The following is a 21268-nucleotide window of genomic DNA, read 5'->3' on the forward strand; positions in this document are numbered from 1 at the left end:
CCGAAGTCTGGACGATAGATACTTTGCCGTTGATGAGACGGTTCAAGATTGGGTTGACGACTAAAGAAGCAAGAGCCTTGAAATTTTCTACGATAATATTGAAGCAAAAGCACGTATTGTTGCGAACGATATGTGCCTCTTGCTAACCAAGTTCAAACCAAGCTTTTTGAGTGAAATGGCGCAATGAGTAATGGTGCATGGTATGGACTGCCAACCGACATAGTCCGTGCGCAGTTTCCATGTGCGGCATCCCCGTATCACCAGCTACCCTACCAAAGGCGAGCAGCAGCAGTGGCTCACTCGATGGCAATGACTATGACTGACTGCTGCATTCTTCTCTCAAGTGACGACGACTCGTAAGCGATGTTTCATAGTCAAATGTTTCCTTGCATCACTACTTTTTCTCAAAGACTTACTAGTGTACTATGGTCGCAGCATGAGGCTATGTTATGAGTCAACTTTTTTTAGGGGTAAAGCTCCTTACACTGTGGCTCGGTTCCTCCAAAGTTGTTCATCGTAGTCACCCCGGCTGCTTCTCAGAATGTTCACTAAATGGCACTGTGCTGTGACAGTTTGTGAATAGATCACTAGATGGTGTGGAGGCGTGCGCTGCGTATGAGTGTTAGTGTAATAAAAGAACAATCATTTGAGACAGACGCACAGATAGACAGATGGATGGACCGAGAGGCAGATAGATGGACAAACAGACCTAGCTTCGCCCCACTCATCATTATTCACTCCGTGGATATACTGTGAATTTTTTTGCCTAAAAGAGATTGGGAGTTGGGTGGTCGACTTATTATTAGCAATATATGGTAAAATTAGCAAGGTAAAAATTGTTTCGCAGCAACCATACTCCATTACATTGCATGCTAATCTCATGGAATAGATACAAGCCATCGTCCTCTCACTGAGGCCCTACTCTACAATCAATATCCTAAAGCCGCAGTGACACCTCTAATTTGGTGAGATCTCAGAAGTACCTGATGAATACATCCTCCATAGTTGTGACCGAGATCCCGAGGCTCGCAATGCCAAGGCTCTCCTTGCTCTGTTCGAGGTTTTTTAGGAGTGGAATGACGTCCGAGGCCGGCGGAAAGCCGAGGTTGAACATTGCCTCGTGGCCAATGTCTGAGGTGAGCTGGGCTGCTGGTATAGCTGATGTGACCTTTTCAGTCACGACGTTGAGGCTGCAGCTGCTTCCCTTCGCAATCCTCATGCGGTAGCCAGTTCCTGAAACGAAAGGAGACACTAACTCTGCATGCACGGGCATATATCAGTCTTTTTTTCAACATCAAACATTGTGGCTGACTCCCTAAGAACGACTTGGAAGACTGAAAATGAAAAAGAAAAAAGCTAGATGCAGTGCAACAACGACTATAAAAATGTACACAGTAATGTATTGAAAAAAAAAACGCAAGAAACAAGAGAAACAGACAAAAAGAACTCGAAGAAAACATAGGATGTGTAGTTGCTAAATAACTATTTGGTTATTAAAGTGCGAACTAAACTGGCTGCATATTTGGTGCAAACTAAAACTGGCTGCATTGACTATACACTGCAGTCCACTTATAACGATACCACATATAACGATATATCGGTTATAACGATGGGTCGACTTAACAGTCTCATTTTATGCATTGGCGCTATGGAGAAAAAAACCATATATAACGATATGTTATCCACCGCATATCGGATACAACGATGAAAAGTTTGCCGTGGATGGCATGTTTCATTCAGAATAATCGTAACATTTAGATTGATAAGTTCCTCTGAAACGAACTATGCCGAGACAAGACGAAAAGTTAGCGTAGGCGAGTACGTATCTGCCGCCACTGCAGCACAGCGCCGGCAGCGCGTCCCGGCCGTTCAAAAAGCCGAGGAGAGCATCGCGAGTTGGCGCGACGCGCTACAGATGGCGCCAGCTGTGTCACGTTTTGCGCCTCGCCGCGCGTCGACCGCGGAGAGGCTGAGAGAATTAAAAAAAAATGCGAAAAGCAAAGCGCCGCGCTCCGCGGCTCCCCGCCTTCTACAACGGCAAGCCGGCAAGCTACTCGTAGCTTGCCGAACGAAAACGGGAAAGAGAGAGAAAATAAAATAAGCGAAAAGCAAAGCGGCGCGGCGGCATCAGGGCGGGGCCTCGTTGGCATTCCGGCTGTGTACCTCTGGCTGTGCTTTCTTCCTCCCACTGCTCCCACCCCGCCGTCGGTCAGTCTCTCTTCCTCAGCGAACCCGTGATGCGTTCTTCGGAGTAGGAAATAAAGTCTTGTTTTTGACATCCTACTATCTACAATATTTATTAATTGGTGAAAATAGCGAAATGAAGCCTGGAGCTACAAAAGGTACGTCCGGCGACAATTTTTTGGCGGCAGTCCAGATATAACGATCACCGGTTATAACGATCATATTTTTAGGTTTTCTCGATATCGTTATAAGTGGACTGCACTGTATCACCTAACTTTTTGAGCCCGATACAAATGGCAATATAATCTAAGAAAAATCTGCCCATTCCCTCAAACTACAGGTTTGAGCACCTCCACAATGATATACAGTTCTCGTACTATACAATTTTGGCCAAGCGAACTGAATGATTCACTGTAGATATCGTAACAATACTCAAAATCACAAAGAAACTATATGCCAACTGAACCACTGAAAATATTAAACAAAGACAATTTTAGAGTTATATACCGTTACATACCTGAATCGCCAATATTCAGCCAACAATGGCCAACATGCAATATTATTGCTCTACGGTTGCCACTAGACAGCCAACATTAACAGCACACTGGCATGATGATAGAGTTGCTTTTAACAGATCAATGAAATAGCACAAAAAAAGATGACAATACGTTGCACATTCTTTGTTGTCTTTTTTGTGCTTTCTCACATCTTCAACAGCAGCAGTCACTCATGCATCATAGGCCATCATCGAGTCAACACTAGCCAACCGCAGCTAGTTTCAACCAGTGCCTACGGTATGGAAGTAAAAACATGCCAGTTCCATTTCGTGAGAAATATTCAGTGTAGCTCTTTACAGACATTTGCTGGATGTGGGCCAGTAAGACTTTTTCCAGTTGCACCTGAAGCAGCAACCTATAACGTCATGGCCCTGAAAATCTTGTTTTGGATTCCGTATGACCAGGGTATAGCTTTCAGAATCCTTATATCCCCTATTCCCAACATCCTGAACAAGAAACTAATATTATAAGAGTTGAAACATCATACATTGCCTGTTCACTGCTTGTACGCCCTTAGCTTGTTTTGACCTGCTAAACAGCTATCGTCCTAAAATAAAAGTGGTTGCCAACCATATCGCTTCTTGAGAAACAATGGCGAGCCACAGCACTGCAGTTTCCCGTGGGCCACGAACGCGATGCGGTCGCCAAGAGCGTCAGCCTCCTCCATGTAGTGAGTGGTCAGAAGGATCGTCTTGCTCCGGCGAAGGTTCTGCAGCAGCGTCCAGACCGCTCGACGGGCCTGCGGGTCCATGCCCGCCGTCGGTTCATCCAAGATCAGGATCTACCAATGAGTCCAGAGGAGATGGGTGAAAACAACTGTAACAGGATAGTTTTGCCTTCTCTTCTTGCAGTAGTCAATGCTATGAAATTATCGTTACTAGTCAAAGCAAAAAATTATGCAAGAAATCAAGAAAGTACAACTCACAAGAAACTGAAAGACCCCTTTGCTTTACATCAAAAAACTCAATCAAGAAGCATGTCTTTTACAGTTTCACCCCTTCTTAAGAGCCAATGATGTAGGTATAAGAGACATCAGCATGTGTGCACTGAAATAGGGGTTGGCCGGAAAATGAAACCACGGTACCCCGCATATAAACGACACCTCTTGCAAGAGAAAAGAAATGCTCCCTGCTGCGTTTCTTTTATAAAACGTTCAAGTGTACTTCAATTATTCATTTTAAGCCACATCATTACAAAAAAGCCTCCAAGCCAAAATTACTTTAAAGCTAAATACAAATCACAGAATTTTGGAGAGCCTGCACAGCAAACTTGCCTTTTCTTCTATGTCCCAAGTTGTCACTCAGAACTATTTTCAATAAGCTGTGCATGGAAATGAACAGGCTAGAGTCCTGCCATATCATCCTCGCTTAATTTCTTTTTTGTTTCAAATATGAAGTACTCCCAGCACTTCAGCTGAAAGTTGCTGCAGCAAGCTACTTTTGGATTTGTTATCCACTTGCATTGTAAACCGTACTGATTAAGTAGGTAAATTTGATTAAAGACACGGAACAGAAGCTAGCATCACTGTAAGTAAGGACACAACCAGAGACAGCACGGCAAAACAAAAGAGACCAGGCCAAAATGTGACGTTTGCACAATGAAGGGTCAAGGAAATGACGGCACCAAGAGACGGCCAGTACGTGTCTAGCTATTCGGATACACGCATCGGTTGTGAAAACTGAAAAAAAAGTTCACTTCACATGTCCAAACACACAGCATGCACATAGAAAGTTCTCAAAAGAGTTTCACTCTTTCAGCACATTATGCACGTGCTTTCTGTCCTTCCAGTCATTTGTAGACATTTGTAGACACTTTCTTCTGGTACTGACCAGTGCACTATGCATCTGTGTGCGCAGCTGTATTCACACAATTAAGATCACCATAATGAAAGCTAAATGAACGGGGGGTGCACTATGCAGTGGCACATGTACATTGAGTCAACACACGAGGGAGAAGTTTCCGAAGATTTACATTTATTCACAAATTACAGGACATCGTTCATTATTTGAAGTAATCGGTGATGCATGTCGGCATACGTTTGTCTTCCAGCGAGTCAATTTCGCACGCACTTTTCAAAGCATTTCTACTTGAACTTCAGCATTCTCCTGGCAAAAGAAGATGCATGCAGCAATATCCAACACCGACGCTTTTCAAAGATGATGACAACAACTGCGCCTCCACCGCTACCCTCAGCCACAGCATGGCCAGCACGTGACAAGAAAGGAGGAGCGTCTCCACGTGGGGAGAAGCACATAGGCATTTTCAAAAACGAAAACTCCACAGTAGCTTTTTTTTTTCTTTGCTCTTTTAGCACACATCTTTGAAAGCAGAAAGGTCTACAGGACAGGGATGGGAAAGGGGAAAGCGTGGCACCGGCGCGTCGCAGATCGGCACTTGAGGGAGTGCAAACATTCCACCGCAGCCTTTTCTTTTCTTTTATTTTCCTTCATGCACAGCGTTGAGGTGTCGGAGGTGCTGCCGTGGGATTGGACGTGGTGCTCAGAGCATTTTTAGAGCGCAGTATGTTCGAATTAACCATCACAAGGGCCTTCACGATCGAATTACAGGGCATTTTCATAGCTATGACAGGACCTCATGTGAGTTCGAATAAACCGGAAGTTTGAATTAAGCGTGTTCGAATTAATGAGATTCGACTGTATTGCATTACTGGTCTGACGGCAGACGTTCTGATTAAGTTGTCACATTTTTGACACGAAGACAGCTACTGATTTTACAAACTTCATTACTATTGTACCAGCAATTTTGTGTGATTCGTTTCATTTCTCACATCATTTCTACATAATTACTCATCAAAGTTGTGTTTTTGACGGCAGGCCAGAAAGTTCGAGAAGCTTGAATGTCCTTGAGGAGAGCTTCACACACAATATTTAGCATTAATCACCACTCTGACCTCAACTCACCTTGGAGCCTCCAATCATGGCGTTGCCGAGCGAGAGCTTGCGCTTCATGCCCCCAGACAGGTCCTTGGCCAGCGACGAACGTTTCTCACCCAGGTCGACGCTTACGAGGACATCGTTGACGTGCGACTTCCAGCTCATGTCGGGGCTATCCTTGAGCTGCGAGTCGAGCGAGAAAACCTCGTTGCTAACTGATGCAGGTCTACGGAGGATGACATGCGAAAATGGCTTGTCTATTTAAGAATACACTCAGACCTCATTATAACAAAGCTGCATCTTACAGGAAAATAAGTTTGTTATATCCAAAATTCGTTATAAAGGTATATTCCTAACACTATTATTTATTGCAAGACAATTTTATTGTGATAGCAATTATACGGACACTCTCGGTTGTATTTCATTGCCGACGTCGGCGTCGATGTGATGCACCATATATGTATACTTACCGTAATTACTCGAATCTAACGTGCACCTTTTTTCCGGTTAAGCGAGTTCATAAATCGCATGCGCGTTAGAATCGAGTACGAACAAAAAAATTACGGCCAATCTATTGCCATCGGCAAATCTAAAATGGCCGCCCCCTACGTGCGTCGGCATGGCGCGTCGTCCATTTCTGCCTATGTGTTTCTCATGTGCGGCACTTCGTACGTGTGCTGAGGAGTTCATCTAGTAGTGCATTAGCATCGACGGCGAGGAATGGCCGACTCCAAAAACTCGAGTGCACCACGATGCCGCTTTTAAAAGAAAAGTCATCGCGTGTGCAGAAACGGACGGAAATCGGGCCGCATCGCGGTCGTTCGGAGTTCCCGAAACGTGCGTGCGGGACCGGCGGAAACAAAAGCAGAAGATTTTCGACAGCAAAGCTTTACGCAAAGACTTCAGTGGACCACAGCAGGGTCGGTTTCCGGAAATTAAAGAGCTGCTCGGCGAGAATGTGCTTTAGCAGCGAGCAGCACTGCGGCCCGTGACGGCAGAACTGCTCCAAGTGCGGGCTATGCAATTAGTCTTAGAAAAATGTCTAATGCGGAGCCAGTTTAAAGCGAGCAGGTTCTGGCTAACTAACTTTATGAAGAGGAAAAGCTTTTTCCTCCGAAGGGGAACATGCATATGCGAAAAGTTTTGCGGAGGAGTACGATGAAAAGCTTCACAGTTTTCAGAGGTTCGTCCTAAACTTGCGGCGCAACAACGACTACCTGCTTGGGCAAATCGGGAATGCCGATCAGACGCCTCTTTACTTCGACATGCCTGGCACCACAACCGTCGAGAAGAAGGGGGCGAAGCAAGTTCGCGTGCTGACATCGGTCCACGGTAAAACTACAGTGACGGCAATGCTCTGTTACACGTCAGATGGGCACAAGCTTCGCCCGTACCTCATATTTAAATGGAAGACGCTCCCGAAAGGAGTCGTTTTTTCGAGTGGTGTGATCATGCGGGCCAGTGAGAAAAAATGGGTGCGCGTTGCAATCGATGTCTTACGTTTTTTTTTTTTTTTTTCGCAATGGAAATCGGGTGCGCGTTACAATCGAGGGCGCGGTACAATCGAGTAAATACGGTATCTACATATATAAAATTGCAAGAAAGAAAAAAATCCAGAAAAAAAGACTTCGGCACGCAAAATTGAACGTGGGACTTTCGCATCGTGAATGCGAGGCGTTAACCACTGAGCTACCGAAGGGTACCCTCCTTCAATGTTAAAAGGGCAAGCTATCTATATCTACCACTTAGGGCAGCTGGCTGATATCTCGGGGGGGGGGGGGGGGGGGGGGCTATTCTTTTTTAGCATTATCAGCAAGATGGCCCAATACACACCCTGGGGCTCTCATCTCTCACTTGTAGGTGCTTTGGCCTGTGGAGAGGAGGTGATTGGACTATCTCTCACACGCCCTTATCGCCCGGTGGGGAGGATCATATGTCTTGGCTGGTGTTCCGCTTGCACTGGAACGATTCTGTTGTAGTTAAAGGGCGCACAAAGGTCACTGCAATCTTTGCACAGCCTCCGTTTGCGAAAAGGGCGTGCTTTTCAATCACAGCAAAGTAACAACTGAGACGCTTATTCACGTGCATCTGTACCTGTGAGTACGTTTCGTGTGTCACTTGTGTGTGAGAAACGGGGGGCACGTTTCGATCTGCTTGCCATTCTGCGTGTGACCTTCCAATTTGTTGCTATCGCCGTCATTGCTTCGTCTTTTATCATTTATAACTCATTTTCTCATCGTTATAACTGATAATTTGTTATATCGGGGTTCATTATATCGAGGTCTGAGTGCAATAAGTCGTTGCAATGATTGGTACTACACATCCTTTTCATAATATTAAAGCTAGCTTTCCTGCAAGGCAGCTTGCCCAACTAACAGCAGCCGGTCACTTACTGTGAGCCGCATGAAACTGTGAAACTGTGAAAAGCACTGTTTGCTTGCTCTGTAGCACAGGAAATGTTTAGTGGGCTCCCTTGCATGACAGGGAAACCTAGCACATGCCACTTGGGCGTTTTCTAGACTTAAAAAACGCAAGGTCCCGTCATTAATTGGGTGAATGTACAGCATAGGGAAGCATGAATAATGGAAGCAAGAAAAAGGGAAGCACAGAGAAGCATGAATAATGAAGTGTCTATTAAAGTCGCAACAGTCTGTGAGATATGCCGTACTACTACTACTCATAATAATGATGATAATAATAACAGAAATAATGATAATGATATCTGCAGTTTTACATTCCAAGACCATGATATGGCTGTGAGGCATGCCGTAGCGAGAGCTCGAGTAATTTCTATAGTCTATAGTTCTTCAATGTGCACTGAAATCGCATACTACACCAGTCTCTAGTAATTCGTTTTTATCGAAATGCGACATCCGCTACCAGGACCCAGCCCGGAACCTTTGGGCCAGTAGCCAAGCACTCTTATCACTACACCATTAAGGTGGGTGTGAAATATGTGCTGCAGTAGTGTCGGTTCATTATTCTTCACTTCACCAAGTTTATTCATGTGCACAATAGAGGACGCTTAGCTCCTTTAAAGGAGCCCTGAAACACTTTTTGAAGTATCCATGGAAAAAATTCTGTGGAAGAGCTTATTGCCTCGCGAATTTAACGCCACAAAAATTTTAAGAATCCGTCCAGTGCGAGTAGAGTTACAAAGGGTTGTCGCATGCTGCAATTGCATTCTCTCTTCTCTCGTCTCGACGAAAGCGTTGGAAGCTAAGCTGGGAGGAATGGCGTGGCCACAGAAAAACGTCACGCACGCTTTGCGACCTTGAGCACTTTTTTTTTTCTTCGATTGCGTGACTTTTACAGTGTGATTGTGCGCGCATGCGTGGACAAGTAGCGGCCTCCCGCGGCGATCTCTGTAACGAGTGAGCGCGCCATGTTCAAATCAGCCAACAGCTGATAGATGGATCATTGACTTGAAATTTTCGGGCATTTAACGTGGTTTGTCGAGAGAAGAGAATTTTCAGCTAACTTTCATAATTTATTGTGAATTTCAGTCCGCGTGCTGTACTATAATATACGATTGGCGTGTTGTCGGGAGCCTCTACTACCGATCGGCAGCGTTTTCTGACCATGCTCAAACAGTGTTTCGGGGCCCCTTTAAAACATCAGGATATGGAAATCATAGCCTTAGTTGGATTCCAGCGTATGCAACACAGCTGCTGACCATCAAGAACAGTAGTGACCGTAAACAGAGATGAAAAGAAGTAGTCTGAATAATAACCAGGAAAGAAATGACAACAACTTACTAGGCAGCATAATCAGCATTTTGACACATTCTATACACGTGTGAATACCGTAATTACTCGAATCTAACGCGCACCTTTTTTCCGGTTGAGTGAGTTCATAAATCGCATGCGCGTTAGAATCGAGTGCGCAAAAAAAAATGAATACGATCATTCTGTTGCCATCGGCACTTCCAAAATGGCCGCCCCCTACATGCGTCGGCATGGTGTGTCGGCCATTTCTGCCTATGTGTTTCCCATGTGCGGCACTTCGTACGTGTGCTGAGGAGTTCGTCATCTTGTAGTGCATTAGCATCGACGACATGATAGGGCCGACTCCAAAAACTCGACGAGTGCACCACAATGCCGCTTTTAAAAGAAAAGTCATCGCGTGTGCCGAAACCGATGGAAATCGGGCCGCATCGCGGTTGTTCGGAGTTCCCGAAACGTGCGTGCGGGACTGGCGGAAACAAAAGCAGAATATTGTCGACAGCAAAGATTCACGCAAAGGCTTCAATGGACCACAGCAGGGTCGGTTTCCACAAATTGAAGAGCTGCTCGGCGAGTATGTGATTAAGCAGTGAGCGGCACAGCGGCCCGTGACGACATAACTGCTCCAAGTGCAGGCTATGCAGTTAGCCTTAGAAAAAGGGCTAATGCGGAGCCAGTTTAAAGCGAGCAGGTGCTGGCTAACTAACTTTATGAAAAGGAAAGGCTTTTCCCTCCGAAGGCGAACAGGCATATGCCGGAAGTTGCGGGAGGAGTACGAAGAAAAGCTTCACAGTCTTCAGAGGTTCGTCCTAAACTTGCGGCACAACAACGGCTACCTGCTTGGGCAAATCGGGAATGCCGATCAGACGCCTCTTTAATTCGACTTGCCTGGCACCACAACTGTCGAGGAGAAGGGGGCGAAGCAAGTTCGTGTGCTGACATCGGGCCACGGTAAAACTAGAGTGACAGCAATGCTCCGTTGCACGTCAGATAGGCAAAAGCTTCCCCCGTACCTCATATTTAAACGGAAGACGCTCTCGAAAGGAGTCGTTTTCCCGAGTGGTGTGATCGTGCGGGCCAACGAGAAAAATGGGTGCGCGTTGCAATCGACGTCTTAGTTTTTGTTTTGTTTTTTCGTCGTGGAAATCGGGCGTGCGTTACAATCGAGGGCGCGGTCAAATCGAGTAAATACAGTATTTGCACCAGCCATACTTGGTGAGCTCTAAATCTACATGCAAGGTGAATCACCATATTGGAATAGAAGATATGAGGCTAAATAAGATAGACCTGCACTATATTGAGGTGATACGCGTCAACTCTAAATGACAACACCAAGCTCGTTTAGGACCACATTGATCCAGTGAATGCTGCCTCAAAACCATGAAAAAGTGGAAAATAAGTAACTTGCTCCTGCACTGCCTCAATTTCTTGTGTAGGCAGTGATCGTTTGCACTGTGCAGAGCATTGTTTAACAAATAAAAAAAATAGGTTGTTTGCAGGGCATTCTAGAGATGTGCATCGACATAGGATTTTCCCCCAAAACAGGTTTCACGCACTGGCATGGCTCTGTGGCAGAACACTCGCTGGCAAAGCAGAACTCCTGGATGTGATGCCCACTTGAGCTAAAGATCATTGCTTATTTATTTGCGTCTACTTTGAATTTTTCACGCGAACAGTGCTGATTTTTTACTCTAAGGCACCCATGCAGACACCTGAATTTCCCCAAAGTGAGTTCTTGAGCGCTATCGCGTTAAAATTCATCTTGCCAATGCTGCTCACACTGTAGAAGAAGTAGAGGTGCTCCTCGACTGTGAGCTCGTCGAACAGGACATTGTGCTGCGGACAGAGGCCAAAGCTCTCTCGCGCCTTCTTGGTCTGCGTCCGGATGTTGTAGCCATTGATGTGCACTTCACCACGGGTGGGCGGGAACAGTCCTGAAATTGACGACAAATCGATAAAGAGTTACACGGCTTACCATTTTTTCCATCGCTATTAGCAGCGACCAAGTTTTGTACAGTGCACAACGAATGCCTCTCCTCAAGCAAACTCCAGTTACGATTGTCATGCACTCAGTGTGACGAGATGCTTGGAGAGTCGGTCGACATATAATGGTTGCACGTTGTCACAGAACGAGCGCTCAAAAAGGGCGCGCCGCCAAATTCCCGCGACGAAACGCCGGAGTGACGCCGCGAGGTCAAAAGAAAAAGAGAAAAAAAGTAACAAGCTCCCCGGGCACGCTCCCTCTCCTCTCGGAAGCGTGGCTTCGCCGACGAACCTCCTCACCCCACATCGGCGGCCGAGCAAGCACTCAAAATTTCTAGAAGAAAAGAGGCGTGGTGTGCCGGGTTGAGTCATCCGTCGGGGACGGCCCTCGTATCCTCTCGACCTTTCCCCCAGCCTTCACTGCGCATTGCGCCGACGAAATGATGAGAACCTTCTGGAATCTCGCGCGGAAGGTATTTAATCGAGCAGCCGAGACGAAAGATGAGGAGAAGACGGAAGTTAGCGCCAGAGCGCGTAGGGATTCCGCCGTGTAGTCAGCGAAGGTTTTGTCCGTAGAGACAAAGCAGGAGAAGATGATTTCCACCTGAGGGGTGACGACTCGAGCTACAGGCAAGAGTGTGTGTTTACCGCTATCGAGCGAAGACGCGTGGCAACAGCTGCGTGTGTGAAGCCGACGTGTTTCCAGCGAAGAAGTTTGAAGCTTGGAGAGTGGCCAATTGAAGACGCGAGGTTTCCTGGAAGAGAAACTTCGAGGGCAGCGGAACGACAACAACGCTGGACTTTGAGTGAGTGATTCTCGGAAGAGTAGCATCCAGACTTTTGTTCCAAGAACTTGGGACTGAATAGGTTTCCTATCTCTTTAGTCTTTAAGTGTCTTGGTTGTTCAATACATGCGACTGCATTGTAGTGCGTATTGTTGTCTGTGTCCGTTGTTTCGAGTGTGGCTGATTGTACTGTGTAGTACGTTGTTTTATTGGTGACATATTGTACTCAACTATTGTGGAGGTGCATTCTGGTGTATTGTTTTCGATCTGCCATTTTTGAGAATATAATTTTTGTTTTGTTTATCAACTCTCGGCTCTGACTTGTTCTTTGGGCCACAGCCGGCGTCCGCTGGCGCGCCAGAAAGGACCACTTCTAAATTGTCCAAGCTTTCATGGTGCCGTTCGGGGGGCTGATACTTCGGCCCTTGGAATTAGCCCGGCGATCGCCTCCCTAATTAACGGGACCTGTGTGACAATTAATCTGGCGTCCGCGACAGGACCTTTTGGTGCACAGTGTGTCCAAAGTAGTGAGAAAGAGCCTCGAGTAGTTGATACTGCTATCGGAACGATTTTGTGTGTTGCTCAGTGTTCTCGTTAACGAGTGCAGGAGAGTGTTCCGATATACTGAGTTAGGCAGATACTTTTTGCACGCGGCAAGGTTTTATTTGCGAGATACAATGGATCTCGAAAAGTTAGTCGCTCTTGGTGAGAAGTTGGGTCTTTCTGGCGCCGAACTACGGAAGTGGGTCACCCAGAAAGAAAAAGAAGAAAAAGAGAGAGCTAAAAAAAAAAGGCAGCTGAGCTGGAAAAAGAAAGGTTGGCGGTCGAAAGAGCCAAAGCGGAAAAAGAAGCTGAGTTGGAGAGAGAAAGGCTGGCCGCTGAGAGGGCGAGAGAAGAAAGAGAGGCAAAGGAGCGACAGCTGAAAGAAGAAAGAGAGGAAAGGGAACGGCAGCGGCAGCATGAGATGGAACTCGAGCGGCTCCGTTTGCAACAGCGAAGTGAAACTACCGTCCAAGCTAGAGTTGAAAGCAGCGAACGGAAAGATCATGGCTTCCGCTTGAACCCAAGCAAGCTGCTCGTAGCGTTTGATGAAAGGAAGGACGACCTTGACGCGTACCTTCACCGATTTGAGACGATTGCGAGGAGCCAGAATTGGCCGGAACATCAATGGGCAGCTGCTTTGAGTACCTGCTTGAGTGGTGAAGCGCTCAGTGTGTACGGCAGGCTTACGCCGACCGATGCAGCCAACTACGCAAAGGTGAAAGCTGCTTTGCTGAAGCGATTTAGATTTACTGTGGAAGGATTCCGGGACCGATTTCGGACAGGAAAGCCAGCTGATGGGGAGACGGCTACGCAGTATGCCGCCCGACTTTGCCATTATTTCGACAGATGGATTGAACTTTCAGGGACAGCGCAGGAGTACGATGAACTTAGAGAGCTCCTAATTAGAGAACAATTTCTTACTAGTTGCCACCAAAGCCTGTCGCTGTACTTGAAAGAGAGGAAAGCTAAGTCACTTGAGGACATGCTTGAATTAGCTGATCAATTCTTGGAAGCGCAAGGTGGCACTAATTTGGCCAAGGTCAAGAAGGATTGTTCCGAAGATTCGAAGAAATCGGCTCCCGAAGAAAAGAAGCGTGCACCGGAGAGCATTCCGCGATGTTTTCTGTGTAACCGAGTGGGTCATCGCGCGAAAAACTGTCGAACGATCTTTACGAGCCCTACGGGTGTAAAATGTTTCAAATGTGGCCAGACTGGGCACAAGGCAGACGCATGTCGTAACGGAGCGAGTCAAACTCACCAGGTATCCTGTGTGCAAGCGGCACCGAAATCCGGTAATAATGCCATCACCGATGGATTCGTAGAGTTGAAAAATGGGGAGAAAATTCCTATTGTGGGTGCTGTAATGACAAAACAGCCAACCGGTGTTACGAAGGGAATGCCAACGCTGCCTGGAAAAGTTGCGGGCAAGAAGGTTACGGTGTTAAGAGATACCGGCAGCTCCACTGTTATCGTGCGGAGAAATTTGGTACGGGAAAGTGAGTTAACAGGCAAAACGAAACCGGTTTGCCTAATTGACCGTACGGTTCGGATGCTTCCCGAAGCAGAAATTGAGGTTGAAACCCCGTACTTCAGCGGGAGGGTTACTGCTTTATGCATGACGACCCCCCTGTACGACCTTGTCATCGGAAACAGCGACGGGGCGCGAGGACCGAATGATCCGGAATGTTTGGGAGAAGACCCTAAGATAGAGCCCTCGCCAACCCAGCGACCGCGAGATACAGTGGAGGAGCAGCCCGTGACGGATCTCACTCGAGCTCAAGGTGAAGCCGCGGCGCAAGAGACCGCGAATGAGAAGATGATCGTGCTGAATGAGTTCACGTGCTGGGCAGCTGGACTTACGCCGGCACGACCTCAACCGACCGACAGTGTAAAGATGACGAAGTTGGCCAGCCAGGCCAAATGTCGGGACGTGAACAAGCGGGTGAATAACCGAGCAGGATCGGTTGAGCGTCATGACCCGTTAGCAGTGTCGGAAGTGACAACGATGGCTGAGACGCCGCCTCAGATACCGTCGTTGGAAGGGGCTCGCCGGAACAAAACGAGCAAAAACAATAAGAAGAGATCGAGAGAGCACCGCAAGAAAGGGCGCAAGCGCCGCTTGAAATGCACCGGATAGGTGTCGAAGTCGATTTGGAATGTGTTTGACAGTGCTATGTGTTAAGTTAATGTGATTGTTTTCCTGTGCTACAACTGTATGTCGAGTGAGTCAAAATGTTTGTTACGGTGATGTGATGTATAGTATTGTATAATTGTTGTAATGAGAGAACTTTGTACATTTGTATGGTTTGGAATATGTGATGAAGTGTTGTAGTCACGTACCTGTGGTTATATTTCATGTGTTGTGAGATCGAATTACAATGTACAGTTATATTGAGTGATCCATTGTGAATGTGAAGTGTCATGAGTGACGGTTTGTGTTACAGTCTTTCAGAGTGTGTGGTGACTGTTCGCGCTCGTTTGTGTGGTTTTGAATATTATGAGACAATATTCTTAAAGTGGGGGGCAGTGTCACAGAACGAGCGCTCAAAAAGGGCGCACCGCCAAATTCCCGCGACGAAACGCCGGAGTGACGCCGCGAGGTCAAAAGAAAAAGAGAAAAAAAGAAACAAGCTCCCCGGGCACGCTCCCTCTCCTCTCGGAAGCGTGGCTTCGCCGACGAACCTCCTCACCCCACATCGGCGGCCGAGCAAGCACTCGAAATTTCTAGAAGAAAAGAGACATGGTGTGCCGGGTTGAGTCATTCGTCAGGAACGGCCCTCGTATCCTCTCGACCTTTCCCCCAGCCTTCGCTGCGCATCGCGCCGACGAAATGATGAGAACCTTCTGGAATATCGCGTGGAAGGTATTTAATCGAGCAGCCGAGATGAAAGATGTGGAGAAGACAGAAGTTAGCGCCAGAGCGCGTAGGGATTCTGCCGTGTAGTCGGCGAAGGTCTTGTCCATAGAGACAAAGCAGGAGAAGATGATTTCCACCTGAGGGGTGACGACTCGAGCTACAGGCAAGAGTGTGTGTTTACCGCTATCGAGCGAAGACGCGTGGCAACAGCTGCGTGTGTGAAGCCGACGTGTTTCCGGCGAAGAAGTTTGAAGCTTGGAGAGTGGCCAATTGAAGACGCGAGGTTTCCTGGAAGAGAAACTTCGGCGAGGTTTCCTGGAAGAGAAACTTCGAGGGCAGCGGAACGACAACAACGCTGGACTTTGAGTGAGTGATTCTCGGAAGAGTAGCATCCAGACTTTTGTTCCAAGAACTTGGGACTGAGTAGGTTTCCTATCTCTTTAGTCTTTAAGTGTCTTGGTTGTTCAATGCATGCGACTGCATTGTAGTGCGTATTGTTGTCTGTGTCCGTTGTTTCGAGTGTGGCTGATTGTACTGTGTAGTACGTTGTTTGATTGGTGACATATTGTACTCAACTATTGTGGAGGTGCATTCTTGTGTATTGTTTTCGATCTGCCATTTTTGAGAATATAATTTTTGTTTTGTTTATCAACTCTCGGCTTTGACTTGTTCTTTGGGCCACAGCCGGCGTCCGCTGGCGCGCCAAAAAGGACCACCTCTAAATTGTCCACGCTTTCATGGTGCGGTTCGGGGGCCGATACTTCGGCCCTTGGAATTAGCCCGGCGATCGCCTCCCTAATTAACGGGACCTGTGTGACACACGTTTACAAACGAAGATACAAAAGGTTGAAAAAAAAATATCAGTTGCAAAATCTATTGCTTCACAACCTTTCTGCTTCCTACTTTTCTTTCTCAACTTTATTTTTAGTTTATGTTAACACAAATCCCTTAGCAGTCTTGTGCCGTCCAAACATATTTTATGCTTCCAAATTTTCTTATATCATAACAGCACAAAAAGTGAGAAGCAAGTTTTTTTTATAGTTGGTTGAACGTAATGAAATTTAATATGCTTGTTCAGTTTCTTCTGCAGATTCCAAATCACCGAGTAACATTTAATAGTAATATAGTCAAACATAATTATATCGAACCCACACATATAGAATTTTCGGGTATATCGAACTTGCAAGTTATACCCTTGAAATTCCTTTATAAAAGGATAAAAATTTGCCCGTTTATATTGAACGGTACCTTTAGCTCTTTAACGCTATCGCGTTAATGAAATGAAACTTCAGACTTAATTTCCTTCTTCTATAAAAATACCAATGATGGTTTAATGACATTACAGTTCTCACAGCACAATTTATCAATTTCAACAAATTTATTGCTTCTCTCTAGAGTCCCTTTAAGCTACCTCAGCAAGGCCTTTGTCTTTGTAGGAGTCACAGCCACTTTTCAGTGACGTAAACAGATGATAAATTTGCTGAAAGATTTTGCTTTGGCAAGGTGCAGTGTCACACCTTTCTCTCAGAAGTAGTACATGTACCTCCAAATGCCATCAATCCGAAAGGTGGACCAATGAATTTATCACCATTGAGACATCAGAATTTGACAAAGCCATGCTTTTGGCAAGGCAAAACACGACCTTGATGCTCGATACGATTTCTAAAAAGTGTCACTTGTTTTTCTTTTTCGGCTTGCCACTGTCCCGACTTTTAAAGCTACAGCCTAAAAAATGATAGCGATGAAATCAAGAATGCCAAGCCAAATTCTCAAGCAAGTCCTCATCATTTAGCCTGTGTCCATCCATACGCTAGCACAATGAGCAAGTATCAACCGTAATCCCACGTTTTCAGCAAGCTTTTGTAAAGTAAAAAAGAAGTTTGCCTGATACTACAAAATCTTTCACGAGCAAGGCAATTTTCATTTGCCCTGTACACAAGAGTTTCTGTATGAAGTTCAGTTCTTATCTGAATAAAGCATGCACAGTTTTTACAATTGAACAGGGAAAAAAACATGACGGGTACAAAGAACTAATTACATCGCACCCTGTACAGTTCTTACAAGAAGGCTTAGTTTCTGTGCATTCCGGGCAAACATGTGAAAACTAGAAAATTTTAAAAAATCTGTACTTTGGCAGGTGACCAGTGCACACTTACATTCATACCTCATTATAACAGTTGCATCATACACGAAAATAACTTAGTTATATGTCGAAATTTGCTATAAAGGTGTATTCCTAACACTACAGTTATTATCAAGGCTATTATGCATTTACTTCATGATAACCAATATTTCCTTATATTTGGGTTCGTTATATCGAGGTTTGAGTGTACATCAACGCTCGGCAAACTTTCGATGCCGGTTAAGAAAACCCAATTTTCAGCTCTCACCTGTGATCATATTCATGGTGGTCGTTTTTCCGGCGCCATTGTGGCCTAGTAGTACAGTGAGCTGGCCATCGAAAATTTCCAGAGATAGGTTATCGACAGCCTTCTTGAGGGTGCCTCGGAATTTCTGCAAAGCAAAAGATAACCTGATCAACAATGCAGGTAGAGATAAGACTAGTTATAAGCAGTGAAAAATAATGTCAATGAAAAAGACAACAGAATAAACTTTATAAAGACGTAGGAAAATTAACGAGAAAATGAACTCATTTGAATTCAACTTGCTAAATATGCCACATTCAATAAGTGACAAACATAAAATCAGTTGTAAAGTGGTGCATGCTGATGCCGATGGAAAAAATTGAAGAAAGACTCTCCCATTAATGCCACCATATACATAATAACATGTTCAATGAGCGCTCTTTCAATGAAAGCTAGAGTACTGAATCGCTGTACATGGTCAATGAAAGCTCGAGTGCTGAATCACTGTAAATGTTCAATGAAAGCTCGAGCACTGAATCACTGTAGATGTTCAATGAAAGCTTGAGTACTGAATTGCTGTAAATGTCATTGAAAGCTTAAGTGCTGAATCACTGTACATGTTGAATGAAAGCTCGAGTACTGAATCGCTGTACACGGTCAATGAAAGCTCGAGTAGTGAATCTTTCTACATGGTCAATGAAAGCTCTAGCACTGAATCACTGTAGATGTTCAATAAAGCGCTTGAGTACTCATACGCTATGAAAGTCAATAAAAGCTCGAGTACTGAATCACTGTACATGGTCAATGAAAGCTCGAGCACTGAACCACTGTAGACGTTCAATGAAAGCTTGAGTACTGATACACTGTAAATCTCAATAAAACTTGAGTACTGAATCACTGTAGATGTTCAATGAAAGCTCGAGTACTGAATCACTGTACATGGTCAATGAAAACTAGTACTGAATCGTTGTACATGGTCAATGAAAGCTTGAGTATTTATACACTGTAAATGTCAATGAAAACTCAAGTACTGAATCACTGTATACGTTCAACGAAATCTCAAGTACTGGATCACTGTACATGGTCAATGAAAGCTCTAGGACTGAACCACTGTAGGTGTTCAATGATAGCTTGAGTACCGATATGCTGTAAATGTCAATGAAAGCTCGAGTACTGAATCACTGTACACGGTCAATGAAAGCTCGAAAACTAAATCACTGTACATGGTCACTGAAAGCTCGAGTACTGAATCACTGTAGATGGTCAATGAAAGCTCGAAAACTGAATTGCTGTACGTGTTCAATAAAAGCTCGAGAAGTGAATCACTGTACATGTTCAATGAAAGCTCGAGTACTGAAACACTGTATATGGTCAATGAAAGCTCGAGTACTATATCACTGTCATGTTCACTTAAAGCTCAAGAACTGAATCAGTGTACATGTTTAATGAAAGCTCGAGTACTGAATCGCTGTATATGGTCAATAAAAGCTCTAGTACTGAATCACTGTACATAGTCAATGACAGCTCGAGCACTAAATCACTGTACATGGTCAACAAAAGCTCGAGTACTAAATCACTGTTCATGGTCAATGGAAGCTCAAGCACTGAACCCTTGTAGATGTTCAATAAAATCTTGAGTACTGATACCCTGTAAATGTCAATGAAAGCTCAAGTACTTAATCACTGTACATGTTCAATGAAAGCTCGAGTACTGAATCGCTGTAGATGGTCAATGAAAGCTCGAAAACTGAATCGCTGTACGTGTTCAATGAAAGCTTGAATACTATACCACTGTACATGTTCACTGAAAGCTCGTGTACTAAATCACTATACCTGTTCACTGGAAGCTAGATTGATTGATATGTGGGGTTTAATGTCCCAAAACCACCATATGATTATGAGAGACGCCGTAGTTGAAGGGTCCAGAAATTTTGACCACCTGGGATTAACATGCACCCAAATCTGACACTGAAAGCTAGAGTACTGACTAACTGTACATGTTCAATGAAAGCTCGAGAACTGTATCACTGTACGTGTTCAATGAAAGCTTGACTACCGAATCACAGTACATGCACAATGGAAGCTCGAGAACTGAACCACTCACATGACAACAGAAATATTTCCATTTTTACAATCAAGCCGCCACGTCTGGAAAATGAATCTATAGTTATGTGCTCAAAAGTAATGCATCAATGAAATGAACAGTGGCCTTATCGTTCCTCGTCCCTTGCTGTTTCTCTTAAAGTATTTGTACGTTTCGATGGCTTTCCTCAATTATTACAGGGTACTGTCAATGTCAATTGAATGAAGTTTTGGCACTTGCACTAGCCCTACTCACCTTGGTCACATGGGAGAGAGCAATGGTGGTGTGCGCATCCGGTGGCGGTGGCTCGAACACATTTTCATCGGTGTTGCCTGTATCGCCAGTGACTCGTTCCATCTCGCTGTCATGGTCCAGTTCCGTGTACCAGTACGATTTCTAAAGAGGCACCGAGGAAATGATTACACACTTCCTTGGGACATGCAACTTTTATTGTGCAACACGAAGCTTTTGTGTGCTTCTGAAGGAAAGAAAGAAAGATCTGAAAGTCTGAGGGGCCCATTCTTGTTAAACATAACTGCACGAAGCTACACTGCAAAGTTACAGATTCAAAAGCAAATTATTTCTCAGTCCATTTTTATATGGCTACCACAGTCAATTTAACCTAAAATTACAAAAGATGCCTCATAAACATTCCTTTGATTTATTATCCATTAGCCTCAATAGCCATGTGCTTTCATCATTATGGCTCATTATCCATTTTGGTAATCGTAATTGTTGAGGTTTCGATGTTCTGAAACCACAATATGATTACAAGGGACACCATAGTAGAGGGCTCTGAAAATTTCGACCACCTGAAGATCTTTAATGCGCACCAAAATATAAGCACACAGGTTTCGAAACTTTTGAGTCCATCGAAAAGTAGCTGCCAATGCTAGGATTACATACTTTTTGGTTTTTGGCACCGAAATGCACTACCAGATCGATGATTGTTACTTCAAGCATTCGTGAGTATGTGTGATGAATGCATGTACATGTTTCCATACTACAGCAAGAAGGCGTCAGTAATGTTGATGCTTCATGGTCAGTAGCATACTAGCCAATTTTTCTTTATACATTTGTGAAAAAAGCTTAATATCTACTTTATGTAGGAGCTGAAGTCTAACACAAAGCTCCAAAGTGCTAGTAGCAATGAGGAAACAACAGGTGATAGAAACGTGCTCCCATTTTCACAACTGATGTGTTGATGTGCAATGTGATGCATTTCAACGTTCAGAGCAGGTACATTGAAAACAGTAGACTCAGCATAAATACAAGACCATAGGGCACATTC

General features: G+C 45.0%; 1 protein-coding gene across 9 annotated transcripts in view; it reads right to left on the reverse strand.

The window, feature by feature from the left end:
* The window catches only part of LOC119164485 (phospholipid-transporting ATPase ABCA3-like), a 145668-nt gene that overhangs the window by 44725 nt on the left and 79675 nt on the right, over positions 1-21268 (reverse strand). For all 9 annotated transcript variants that reach the window (XM_075871856.1, XM_075871855.1, XM_075871858.1 and 6 more), the window contains 6 exons: positions 20233-20373; positions 17919-18042; positions 11140-11294; positions 5663-5818; positions 3312-3522; positions 984-1233 (listed from right to left, as the gene is read on the reverse strand). In XM_075871856.1, coding sequence (XP_075727971.1) covers positions 984-1233; positions 3312-3522; positions 5663-5818; positions 11140-11294; positions 17919-18042; positions 20233-20373 — 1037 coding nt within the window. The remainder of the gene's footprint in view (positions 1-983; positions 1234-3311; positions 3523-5662; positions 5819-11139; positions 11295-17918; positions 18043-20232; positions 20374-21268) is intronic.

The sequence above is a fragment of the Rhipicephalus microplus genome, chromosome 8 (assembly GCF_043290135.1).
Source record: "Rhipicephalus microplus isolate Deutch F79 chromosome 8, USDA_Rmic, whole genome shotgun sequence".
In the NCBI taxonomy this organism is placed as follows: Eukaryota; Metazoa; Arthropoda; class Arachnida; order Ixodida; family Ixodidae; genus Rhipicephalus; species Rhipicephalus microplus.